A 13,505-nucleotide genomic window follows, 5' to 3' on the forward strand; every position below is an offset into this window, starting at 1 on the left:
ACGATAATGATCCAATTCACGTCGATTCAATTGAAGTCACCAGAAATGTCCAAATGGATTCTCCAACAACAAGGTCAACAGCTAAGTTTCTGTACTGAGCACTTAAGAGTGATACAATTGGCCATTCTCGTGGTACTTATTATCTTAACAAACATCCGTATGCACGATGACAACAGCGGAACGCTCACAAATCCTCAATCAAACAAAGTGCAAAACTGCAGATTTGAACTGTAGCGCTTGATTATTGTCATTGAGAATATTGGCGTTCCAATAGAAATATATGTGTTGATATAATTCCAAGTTCCACAGGATCACATCTGTCTCTCTTGTGCACCCAGGCCATATATATATATCTTCATCTGGGCAATCAAGCACATATAACCCTCCACACATTATTAAACAGCTGCTGGACTCTTTGAAACTGATTTTATTCATGCGTGGAAAAACTGTTCAACAACATGCTGCACACAGCAGGAGTGTGTTCTATTCCAGCTTTTTTTATACAGACAAATAAAAGAACATTTTCAAAATTATATTTAATTAATGCCATTTATTTCTAAAATATGCAGGTCTCAACTGGAAGCTTGAGCTTGTCTCAAGAGTCCAATGACATTATCATATTTAACAGTTCATTTTCACCGTTTGTCCACACTGACACACTTTATCTGAGCGAAAATGATTGTAGCGTTTACTATAAAATTAGAAAACTGTAAATTCAACCCTTAGAGCAACATAAAGTGTCAAGGATCGAATCATATTAAATACTATATCTTTTACATGGTCAGAGGTAGAAATACTTTCTTTCAGTGTTGTGCAGTGTCAAAAATGTGTTCTGCAATTTGAAAATGATTTCTGCAAATACACAAACCCCCATAATACAACATTTTAAACCTTATACTTTACATATCCAGCTTTGTAACCCATAACATTATCATCTTTATTCTCTCACTCTACTTTATATTTCAGTGTTCACAGATCCTCCTCTGCAGCCAAGTTATCATTCCCTGATACCTCCACTGGTCTTTCATCCCCCTCTCTCTTATGTTACTACAACTAGTATATCAACCAATTGTAAATGAACTAGTCATCACACCATCACACATCCTCCTTACACACAAGATACTAATAAAGGTATAGAGACAATAATAACATGTAGAATTACAAAGTTTGTATTTATTCAAATAAATAGTTTAATGTTCATCAGCATTTTGAGAACAAAAAAGATATAATAAAAAGGTAAATTGTAAACGTTGTTTCCCTATAACCTGAAGAATACATAGACGGTCTGTGAAGTTGAAAAGTTGGTGAAACAAAATACCAAGGGTGACAATGTGGAACAAAGTGCAAACAACCCTGCAAATGTCCATGCAAGATTATTAAGTGAACACAAAAAGTCCAAAACTGAATAATAATAACACTTAAACAAGTATTATATACATAAACAAGTCAAATAAAAATATTCTTGCAGTCTTCCCTGCTTTAAAATCAATAATTTTTTGAGAATAGATGTAAATAAAAGAAGCACTAAGTATAATCACTTATTATAAAAACAGAAATTATCTAAACAAATCCAATAAACTAGTCCAAATCTGATTTACAAAAGGTGTGCATGAATAGAAGAACCTTAGACTCTAGAGCACAGAGGTCTTGATGACAATTTTAATACAAGAAACACTCAATCATCACATCAGTGATCAAAATGATTTAAAAGCAAGTAAAGCGTTTAACGGTGTTATGACTAAACTAAACTTAATGTATAAAATATATGTATTGTTGCGTCATCATTGATCCTGAAGTTTGTGGAATTAAAATTTGACTCTCTTTTTATTAGATTGGGACAGATACCAATGATGAAGATGAACATTAACACTAACAAGAACATTTGTTTCGTCTTTCTCGTTTTCTCCAATCTTTTGATATTTTTTGTTTTTGTTGTGATGCTTCTCTAGATACTTAGTAAAGTTAGTGGTGTTTCATCTTATTATCGATTTTTTCTCTCCAAACATCTGCTCACAGCAACACTGCTGCAGACCCGCTGTTGTTAGCTCTGTTGTCAGCAGCAGCTGCTTCACCAGCGCTGGCACGTGACGTCAACGCAAATAAAGTTATTAAACTGCTTGGATCGGATGTGTGGATCGCAGCTTTTTCAATGTACCCGATTTGATTTTTAGACTTATGCAAATTGCAGGTTGTTTAATTTTTATTCAGCAATCTTGAAGATCAATCTGCAAATTGTAGACTGCATGGGTACATTAATAGACTCAGGGACCATTCTTTCCTTGTGTTATTATATTGTTTAATTCTGAGTTTGGGGGCAGGAGTGGAGCGAAAAGATGATTATATTCTATGTTAATCTTAGTATAGTTTTTCTTTGTTATTTTTTTTAAACTTTCGATTTCTATTGTGTCATCTTGCACTTTCTTTTTATTGCAATTTGTTCTTGTTTTATGAATCTATTGTCTATGTTGCTCTGTGCTGGACAAACAAATTCCCGAAAGAAGATCTCGAGAGGGATCAATAAAGTTTATTTATACATCTACATATCTAGCTATCTATCCATCTATTTTGAACGCTGATGGTACAGCTCTCCACCAATCCAACTTCCACTTACAACTAGAACGACGGATCGGTTTGCCTAAAAATATCATTTGACATTTTGTCAAACAAACTTAATACTAATATAAACACAGCAAATAAATAACCTTAAGAAAGATAGTTAAGTTTCAATTTAATTTGTGGATTCAGGAAAAGACAGAAGTGGAACACATTTAAGATTCAGTTAAGAATATAAAAACCCTCCCATATCAATAATTCAGGGGTCAGTGCTCTGAGGACAACACAGAGGCAGTTGGTCTCAGTTTTAGAGGACATTTAATTCCCTCTGCTTTTTCTAAAACCAACCATTAAAAAGCATCTAATTAGACTGTGTTTGGCAGAGTTGTTTCATATTAAAGATATTGAAGCCAATTAGATCAGTTTCTCTCATGAAAAAGGAATGGTTACGGATAAAACGGTTCAATTAAATTAACTTTTTTGAAAGAGGAAAACGTCAGTTTGACTTTGTGACTTTGATCATGTTATTTTTTAGTCCATTAAGAACATTGTTATGTTAGAATAATCATAAAAATAAAAGAATCTTAAAAAAGTTAAACGATTAGATTAGATTCCTATTTGTGTAAATTCTTATTAAAAATGTTATTGAAAACAAATGTGTGAATATAACTTTGTTTTGCATGACTCAGAGAAAAAACAGACTTAATTATGCTTGGATACTATAATTAAGATTTTACAAATCCTTAACTTTTAAGAATAGATGTTTTCCAACATAATCAAAAGCAATTGTAGAGCTGAGTCGCTGATTCATCCTCATAAATATCAGTAATGAGGTGCAGCTTCTACACAAAGTGGAGAAATTTAATTAAAAAGACAAATCAGATTTTAGATGTACTATTTAACAGCAGAATGCCCTTTTAGATATTTTGTTGTTATTTCCTTCCAACGAGGCAGCAGCAGCTGATATCAAACCTTTCGCTAAACTAACAAATGTCAACAGAAATGTTCCAATTTGAAAGAAGAATGACTCACCCCAGCTGCAAAGCCTAGACTTCCATCCAAAATGCGCTTCTGAAATCGGCAGAGGAATCGAGGAAATGAGTTAAAAACAAAACAATACCCTAAAAATAACTTCAACATTAGACCGTTAAGCCGAGCCCTTGTATAGTATTATCGCATAGTTCTGCCTTAAGTGACATAAACAATAAGAATTAAGTTCACAGAATCAATCACTTTATTGATATACTTTAGATATTAACGGCTTTCATAAGAGAAAATATATACTTTGGTTAAGTTATTGATGTTTAGTATCCAGCCCTGATGATGACGGAGGCGATATAGATGTACAATTATTGATGAAGTTGAGTGCTCAAACAAAATAAAGTTATGGACACGCAACTCTAAAATGTTAAATCAGCAGATTTAGATTAAAAAGTAGAAATAAATGAACATTCAAAACACTTATTAAAAAACGTACTGAAGATTATAGGTTACTCAGAATAGTGTAAGTAAAATAGATGATAATTTTGAATGTAAAATACCAATCTTATTAATAATTATTAACTAATATTATCATGTTGGAAATTGTTTCATATATACATTAAGGGTGTGCATCTCTCCAAAATAAGACGATTCGATGCGTATACATGAGGTACGAAACAATTCAGGAACAATACATTTTAAAAAACAAACAATTAGATAACGATTGGATTGATTTGGTACGATTCAGTGCATTTTTCCAGGTCAAAGGCATCTCTAGGCAACTGAATCAGGTCAACTGGACTTGGTTTTTGTCTGTGAAGATGTTTCTTATCCAAGTGGCTTCATCAGTTCAAGAGACTAGCAAGTCTGACTAGCCCGCAGACACAGACAAAAACCAAGTCCAGTTGACCTGCTTCAGTTGCCTAGAGATGTTCCTTGTTCCTTGTTTAAAGTATACATTTTACATTATAAATGATCCTAAATTAAATCATAAACATTTGATATCGTTAACCTTCATTGTGATAAGTTTAAAAAAAGATTAGCAATCGATTTCCAATTCATATGGGTAATTTGCTAACTCCCTAATATATATTTTAGGCGTTTTCACCATTCTAGTTAAAGTAATGTTTTCTTTCTCCTTAAAGGGCAATTAATGGGTAAACCCAACTCTCCTGACTCACTCACATGTTTCAAATGTTGAAGTCTTCCTCTCCAAGATGCAGTAAGTCTCTCATCATGACCATGTTTTGAACTTATTAATTTATAAAGTTTCCATTTGTCTGAAATCTGGGTGAACAAGAGGTTACGAGAGTGGAGTCCATTATCACGTAATAATGGCTTCACTCCTCTTCCAGCCAGCTTTAATCACGCCCGCTTTGTTTATAGAACGACTCCTTTAGAGGTGGAGGCTTCTGGGATTTAAGGAAAATCTAAGTGTTTTCAGTAGCAAATTTTTTAATGTATATATTTCAATGAAAAGAGAGTTTTGTACAAACAGACACATTCTGATGATACAATAAAGGTCCATGTTATTTAAGACACACTTAAATCAACGCATTAGTTGCCCTTTAATGTCTGCTAGAAATTGTTTGCAAAATTTCCCTGTATTTTATGCTTATCAGATATTACTTCAAATATTGTTAATGGTACCGTTTTTATTTCTGGCTCTGATTCTAACTCACTTTACTAACATTTAATTTGTGTGTACTGTATATAAAGATGTGTTACCTGCCGACTGGAAAAGACAAACACCAAGGCCGCTCCAGCAGCAGTCAGACCCCAGGTGAACAAGGTCCCCAGCAGGGCTTGGGTGACTGGACTGTAGCCTTCTATCATGGTGCCAGTCCTGAACCAGGAAGAGAGTCATTCGAGTCATACAAGAGAGACGACTATATTTCAGACACTTCACTCAGTCACGCCTTAAGTGCTCATCAATTGGCCAACAACTGCTTTGTGTATGCACACAGAGGAGACTCGGAATCCTGTTTGCTCAGGGTTTTAACATCCTGGATTTTTAAATACATATGAACTCCCAAGTATTGAACATGGTTACTAGTTTCCAATAAAACATTCATCTTTATTTATTTCTCATCGACATTAAATAAAGCATTTAAAGTCTCAGTGAATCAAAAGTTTGTATCATGACAGATATACCATTGTATTAGTATAAGATCTAACCACATAGTGGAACATAATGTTTTAAGACATCCTTGGTTCCTTCCGCCATTAGATGTTACAACAGATCTCTCCCTCATGCTTGACATGATCTTTTTACTTTTTCTTGGCAACTTTCAAATTATTTCTTCATGTCTTTGTATATGTTTTTATTTGATAGTATTTCTTTATTTGACTGTTTTACATGCATTTATTTAATGGATGTTTGTTTGGATGGATGGATTATTGCTGCTGGAACTATATGTAAGTAAGTAAGTAATATTTATTTATATAGCGCTTTTCGAAACCAGGGTCACAAAGCGCTTAGACAATCAAAACAATACTCAAAAAAGTACATACTTTAAAGATCAAGATAATACTGAGAACAACACAGGAGTTCGAGAAATTCAAGGAAAAGCCTGAACAAATAGAAACGTCTTAAGGTGTTTCTTAAAGGAGTCAGTAGACTCCATCAAGCGCAAAGAGAGAGGAAGATCGTTCCAAAACTTAGGAGCAACAGCCTGAAAAGAGCCTATAATAGAGAGAATACCCGAGTCACATTAAGGAACAGTTTAAACAACTGAACCTACAACTGAATTCATAACATAATAACATTACAATAAATGTTTGTACATTATCCTGAGCTAAGTTTCAGTTCAAGTAAAATAAATATGGGTTGAGTTTAGTATTTTAAAAATATATTTCTTTACATATTGCATTCAGTAAACGCTCGGTTGGATAAACATAAACAGATAAATGGTGCAGTTCACATGTGGAGTTGAATATTCGAACGATTTTAACACCAAGTTCAGGTTAAATGGATCTTTCATTCAAACACAGAGAGATTAAAGCATCGTCGGGTGTTACAAAAAGAAACCGAAATTACCACTAGACAACCTTTACATTCTATAAACTGTAACCAAGAATAAGTGAGTGAGTTTAATTCTGCCGTTTATGATTCTCAGCCATTATTGTTCTACTCACTTGTTGCAGCTCTGCTCCTGATCCCGTGTATTTACTTCCTGCTTCCCGGGACACGTGTCTCTGTCTGACACCTTAAGCCCCGCCCTTCCTCGCAGGCCATTGGTCAATTGAGTTGACGTCACGTATTAAAGTCGTATTCAGACTTCAGGTAACCGCGATGATTTAATATCATTTAATTTAACATTCATACCAAATATATCATGTTATAAATATATTATATCAGTTTGGCTTTTAATTCTCCTGATTTTAATTATCCCCTGATTTTATTTTTTTTTGGAATTGGATATTTGTGTTATCTGTAGTGATCTGTAGTGATGTAGTCACAAATAAACAAGCGTTTAACAAACATAGTCCCTTAACACCACATTATCCACATAGAAAATGCTCTGCTTGTTCGTTGATATTACGTATGTTGACCATTTTTTGAGCACCACTATTTTTTTTCCATTATTTAAAATAAATAGAAATAAAAACATAAAATAAATTAAGGTTTTCCGGAAGAGCGAATTCACGTATTAATATTAGAGTACATTAAGGATAACCAATACTAATTTGAAGCATCACAGAATGGCTATGTGCTTGGTTGTGTTTTTATATTGCTTATTCTGTGTATTATCTTATTCCATTTGTTTTTAATTCTCAACTGCCACCACAAAAAAAAGAAACCACTATGTTGTGTTGACAACACAGGAAATACAGGTTCCTGATTCTGATAATGGCTTGCAACACATTACAGCTCTCTTATCTGATCTCTGAGTGCAAAAACACGAGTAGTTATTATGATTGTAGTTTCTATTATTTACTCATTGATAAGAAGCATTTTCCATTTGTGGTCGATTTAATGAGCTCACTAAAATGCCCAAATGTTCCCAAATGTATAACAATACTAATTCTGATTTATTTATTTGTTATCCTTATTTTTTATATGTGTACTGTTTAATCGAATGCGCATGTTTAATCTTTTTTGCTATGACAATTCAAATTTCCCCAATGTAGGAAGAATAAAGAAATATCTTATTTAATCTTATCTTAAAGTCAATTAAGTAATTGGCAACTTGCTTCAAAATTTCCCTTTCCAGCCAAAATAAGTCACCATCAAAAACACCATCAAATATATTGGAGGAATAGACAGTTGTCCAGCACAAAAATAATTACCAGCAAAGAAACTCAAGGGAAAGGTTGATAATATTTTCTTGGTGAAATACATATATATTAGTTCTGGATAAAAATGGTTGAATAGTATTGGAGAGTTTGTGAAATGTTGGACATTTCCTGAGAAGCCTCTTTAGATATATTTAAGCTGTCAAATTGCTTATTAGTTACAAAAGTGGTAAATCTCGAAGACCGAGTCATTGCTACAGGCAACAGATACTTGCAATTAAAATGAGATCTCAAAACCTTTTTTTATCTCATGCTAATTTGATAAAAAAGCTTGACAACATTTACATATAAATGTCCTTGACAAATTGTTCAATCCAGATAGCAAATTAGAATCAAAAGGACCTTCCTTGATTTATTTTTATGATAAATCCATATAACCTAAAACTCTTCCTGCTTTATTTTCAATAATAAAGATGTCTATTCATATCATTTTGAGACGTCAGAAGGGCAGATAACAGAACAAAACCACAGCAGTGCCCTTTTATCATGAAAGAGACCATTTGCTCAGGCTCACAAAAGAAGATTGGAAACATTGCCAAGTCATTAATTTCATGCCAATGTAGCGTCAGGATTTGACGAAAAGCAAAATGAACCACCTCGACTCAGGGGTGCAGGTGTAGGGTAATGTTTGGTCTTTTATCTTTTTTTCCTACCCTTAGTACGAATTGAGCTGATCTCTTTACTGCCCCCCACCGACTGTATCTAAGTATTCCTGCGTACTAATCTGTCTGGAACATGTCAGGAAGTTCACTTGGCTTGAATAGATACTGATATCAATCCAATAGAGATTTTTTAGCCCCTGTTTTTGAGCTTATTAGGAACATTCCGTTAGGTACTTAATCCTCAGTTAGCCAGTTAAATATGTCCTGGAAATACACATTTAGGCAGTTAAGGGAGTACATCCACGATACCTTGAAAAGCTCTGCTTAGGAATCAGAAACAATTGTTTTCTCTGGATGTGCAAAACCATCGCCGTCTTTAACAAACACACAAGAACCAACCGATGAACTTTCAAATTCCCTTCAAGTGGAAAACGATGCTTGAACATCATCCAGAACACTGCTGTGAAATATTGCTTTTGAAAAAGCGAGGCTGTCAACCGTCTCTGAATTTAGCACCGTGACACAAAGTGTTTTGAGTGATGTTTTTTTATGGGAGTTGGAGACTCGAGTCTAGGAAGTCTCCCGGGGGAAGTGAAGCCTTTACCTAATCAGGAGTTTAGACTACAAAGGCATTTTTTCAGTTAATTGAAACCAGTTAAGAGCTGGGCCAAATGATGGTCTCCGTAAATCTCACAGGAAATCTTCTCTGACTGAAGAATGAGCTCTCTGATAAGGTTAAGTGTCTTTGGAATTAGATAAACTCTGAAAAAGCCTCAGAAAAGAGGCTTTTGAGGATTGCTGGAGAAGTGTCAGGGGTATTCCAACTATGCGTGTCGGAGTGGCAACAGCACAGAGGTCATTGCTCATACATGGTCTTTAATCTCTGCCAACTCGCATCCTTAGCATACCCCGTCCCTTTTCCCTCCCCAAATGTTCCCATTTCCCCGTCCACCGCTCCCTCATGTCTCCCCCCTTTGTTCCCATTCATCACCTTAAGAAAAACAAGACCAACATGAGAAGTATACACATGCATTCCATGGTCAATTTGAACCTCGACCACGAAAAACAAAGCATTGTAGCATTCGTTTACGAATGAAAACCTCTAAAAATATTTAAACACACTGGATTAACGATCTTCTTCTCTCTTTGCGCTTGATGGATCTACTGACTCCTTTAAGAAACATCTTAAGACGTTTTTATTTGTTCAGGCTTTTCCTTGATTTTCTGGAACTCCTGTTGTGTTATCAGTTTTATCTTGACCTTTAAAGTATAAACTTTATTGAATATTGTTTTGATTGTTTAAGCGCTTTTTGACCCTGGTCTCGAAAAGCGCTATACAAATAAAAATTACTTACTTACTTACTTACATTTGTACCCAAAGCTCTAATGTTGCTTATTTTGTGTGTTATTGTATTTAATTATTTAATTCTGTACTATCAATCCAAAAAAATAACTATGTTGTGTTTACAATAAAAGTTTCCGATTCTGATTTTGACTTAACAATTACAATCACAATAAATACCAAGAAAAGTGCTTAAATTCAAGTTGTTTTTGCCCATTTCGCCCCGAGGTATCTAAGGATGAACCAGACCAGATCAACTTTCCTTTGATGCCACGAGTAGAAGCAGTGTGTCTTAAAATACGCTCACTGTCAACCTATAAATGAACTTCTCAAATGATCAGACGCTTTCAAAGATATCTTTTAAAAATAGTTGTTTTTTTGTTGAGTTTTATTCGATTTATTAATCCTCAGGAATCATGTAAGGAGTGGAATGGAATTGAGGTTTCAGGTCAGCTCTCGGTACTACTTGTTGAATTACTGATCTTCATTGTAGCTCTTTAGTTAAATATGTCAATCCATTCCAACGATTTACTCGATTTCACGCCAGGATAATTAACTTTTTTTTTTAACTAGGCTTCCTGAAGGTAGGTGGCCCAAGTGACAAACTAGGCTCATTATCCGTCTCCGTGTGCGTTGAGGTTAAGCGGCGCGACCCCCCCCTGCTGACTTTGACGGAGCGCAGGAGAAAGAAATGGAGGGAAGCCAAGGGGGAAGACGAAATAGATGAATGCAAGGGGAGGTGAAGTAAACAGACGCTGGGAGGACGCGAAAAAAGCCTGGAGAGAGAAAGTTATGAAAACAAAAGTATTGCAGCAGATGGGGCCTGTCTTTACCTTGGAAACAGCGTTACAACAGGGAGTGTGGGGGGAGTCAAGCTGGAGTTTATCATAGTCTCCTGAGACTGATAAACACACACTCACACCCGCACGCCCACACACGCCCACACACACACACACACAGTGGCAGACACAACCTATTGGTGGTTGTGGGGGGTGGTGGGGGGGACATAAAGGCTCCCGGGGAAGGAGAGTACTCAGGCAGAAGTCAGAGTTGACCAGCGTGTTCGTTTCCACACTTCTGTGCATCACTGACCGTCTTCAAAGTGCGTGAGTCAGCATCAGACAGGAACATTCTTCAAAGGAATATACTTAAGAAGAAAACAATTGGTATGGGAAGCTGAGGAGCTGAAGTTTGGCATTTCTTGAGGCCTTTAAGGGTATTTCTTTTTCCTTTTTTTATCTGATTCTTGAGGTTGAAGTTGCGTTTTTTTTGCGGCAGGAATCACAGGTTTTTTTAAAAATGTCCTGCAGACAGAATTGAAGGAACGACCTGCCGGAGATCGCCGTTGCTGTTTTTCTTTTCCGCACGATGGACGCCTCCTTATTCACAGACTACAATCAGACTCAAATGGACCCTGACATTCAGGACACTATCGATGGATTCGGGGTCACCATGGCCATCTTGTATCTTGTGGTGTGCGTTTTGGGACTCGCCGGAAACTCCCTGGTCATCGTTGCCATTTTGAAACTGGACAAGATGTCATCGGCCACCACCGTGTACATCTTCAACCTGGCCCTGGCGGACGGACTGTTCATGGTGGGTCTGCCTTTCATCGCCACCCAGAACTTCCAGAACCACTGGATGTTCGGTGACCTGGTGTGCAAGGTGGTGATGGTGCTCGACGGCATCAACCAGTTCACCAGCATCTTCTGCCTGACGGTGATGAGCATCGACCGCTACATGGCGCTGTCCAACCCGGTCAGATTCGCCCGCTGGCGAACGCCACGCTGTGCCAAGATAGTGTCGGCGTTCCTGTGGCTCTTCTCCCTCCTCACCATCCTTCCCATGGCGCTTCACTTCTCCGCGGAGCGAGGGCTGTGCATACCCGACCTGGCCTCGGACACCTGGTGGCTCGGCGTGTTGTCCTACACGTTCGTCATGGGTTTCGCGTTACCTTTCACCATCATGACTGCATTCTACTCGTCGCTGCTGCTGACGCTCAGATCCAAGCGACTTCAGGCCACGACCGGCGGCAACCACCGGGTGGAGCGTCAAGTCACCAAAATGGTCGTTTCTGTGGTGCTCGTGTTCGGCATCTGCTGGCTGCCCTTTTACGCCCTCAACTTCTGCTCCCTTTATCAAACCGAGCTGGTGGAGAACTTTGCCAGGGCCTTCGAGGTCGTGGTGCTCTTGTCGTATTCGTGGAGCTGTGCTAATCCCATTCTCTACACCTGCTTCTCCGACACCTTCGGGAGATACTTTCACAGCCTGCTTTGTTCTGCCGGAAAAATATCCCCCAACTTGCAATGTGACACGGAAGGGTACGACCTGAACGACACGAGCGAGCCTGACGTCACCATGTTGCCGTAGAGGAGAGACGGATCATTTTGTATAAAGTTTTTTTTTTTGAACTACTTAATGTACTTTTTTCAAGGACTCTCAAGTGAATCCAAGCAATACTACAGTGTCTTGGGCAGGAGAGTGAACTTTAAGCTCTGTATCAGTACGATGTATTATTGTTATTGTTATTATTAATATATGATTTACATAATCAGATCTGATCCTAATAACATTTAAAAAAAAATGATTTGTGTCATCTATGTATGGGCTTCAATTGTTATACTGGTTACACTTATATTGTTTAACACATACACATACATACACGTAAACTGCAGTATCAACATTCATGCCAATTAAAAAATAGAAATGATGAGTAAATAATTTTTTTTACTATATTAATGCTTTGAAGCTTATTTATTAGGTGCACAGTGATTATGTTTTCTATTATTTTTTAGCAACAATGTCATGTGAAAAGCGACAGATATCCGGCTGCCAATCAAACTCACTAATAACCTTCTGCTCTAAATGTCCAACAAACATAATTCTTACAATCTTTTCCCCCAAAATACAGACCCATGACCCGGAGCATTGCTTCTTTTTAATAACTGGGATTTCTCTCACTGCTTCCACCTGCTCTCACAAAAATGCCTTCAGGGGGAATTTAAATACTAACAAGAGCTTCAAGCTAGCGGTAACATTTGCAAGGATGTCAATCAAAAATATTCATTAGGAAATTAAATTGAATACAAACTTGAAGGTATGAGTTAAAAGACGATGCTTGTGAGGAAATATAATTTGAATAAAACATTCATATAAATAAGAAAAATGGAACAAATATTTCCAACTGGTGGTGAGGGTGATGGAGCAACTGGGCTGCTATTATAATAACTGATCAGATGTTAGCAATGTTCATTTTGTTTAATATTATGTGCTGTTATTTTGCATACTCTTATATTTGAAATAAACATTTCTTATGCATCGATGTCTGCTCTTCGATTCCGATCATAACAAACACTTGATCACCGCAGTTTTTTTCAGACACACTATATAGATTTCAACCTCTATTTATTCACTTTCATAAACTCTGTCCATGTAATACAGACATTATGATTCGTTGAAAGATCATAACCATAACTCTTCACAGACGAGTGGATATGGATTTAAACAGGGAAGCGACAGACCACTCATGTACAGACAGAGACGGACATGGGAACAGAGCGTAATTGCGTGGAAGATGGTCGATAGACTGATGGCAGATATAAATAACATTTCATGTAATTGATACGTCTGACACACACACAATTGATTCTAGTTTGAAAAGAGAGACAGATGGGCTGGTACAGGCAAAGATGTCAGTGACTGACAGGTTTAGCAATTCAGATGACAGA

General features: G+C 36.7%; 2 protein-coding genes across 3 annotated transcripts in view; one reads left to right on the plus strand and one right to left on the minus strand.

Annotated features, from left to right (window-relative positions):
- Nucleotides 1–6,729, minus strand: part of slc39a11 (solute carrier family 39, member 11) — a 66,634-nt gene extending 59,905 nt beyond the window's left edge. For both annotated transcript variants that reach the window (XM_087784351.1, XM_087784349.1), the window contains exons 1-3: nucleotides 6,673–6,729; nucleotides 5,263–5,380; nucleotides 3,586–3,624 (exon numbers count right to left, since the gene is read on the minus strand). In XM_087784351.1, the coding sequence (XP_087640477.1) occupies nucleotides 3,586–3,624; nucleotides 5,263–5,370 (147 nt within the window). In that variant the 5' untranslated portion in view covers nucleotides 5,371–5,380; nucleotides 6,673–6,729. The remainder of the gene's footprint in view (nucleotides 1–3,585; nucleotides 3,625–5,262; nucleotides 5,381–6,672) is intronic.
- Nucleotides 6,730–10,815: 4,086 nt separating this feature from the next.
- On the plus strand, nucleotides 10,816–12,968 carry LOC148086153 (somatostatin receptor type 2). Its single transcript, XM_087782873.1, has one exon. It carries the CDS (start codon nucleotides 11,146–11,148, stop codon nucleotides 12,145–12,147), a length of 1,002 nt encoding a protein of 333 aa, XP_087638999.1. The 5' UTR covers nucleotides 10,816–11,145; the 3' UTR covers nucleotides 12,148–12,968.
- Nucleotides 12,969–13,505: the final 537 nt, after the last annotated feature.

The sequence above is a fragment of the Callionymus lyra genome, chromosome 2 (assembly GCF_982586985.1).
Source record: "Callionymus lyra chromosome 2, fCalLyr1.hap1.1, whole genome shotgun sequence".
In the NCBI taxonomy this organism is placed as follows: Eukaryota; Metazoa; Chordata; class Actinopteri; order Syngnathiformes; family Callionymidae; genus Callionymus; species Callionymus lyra.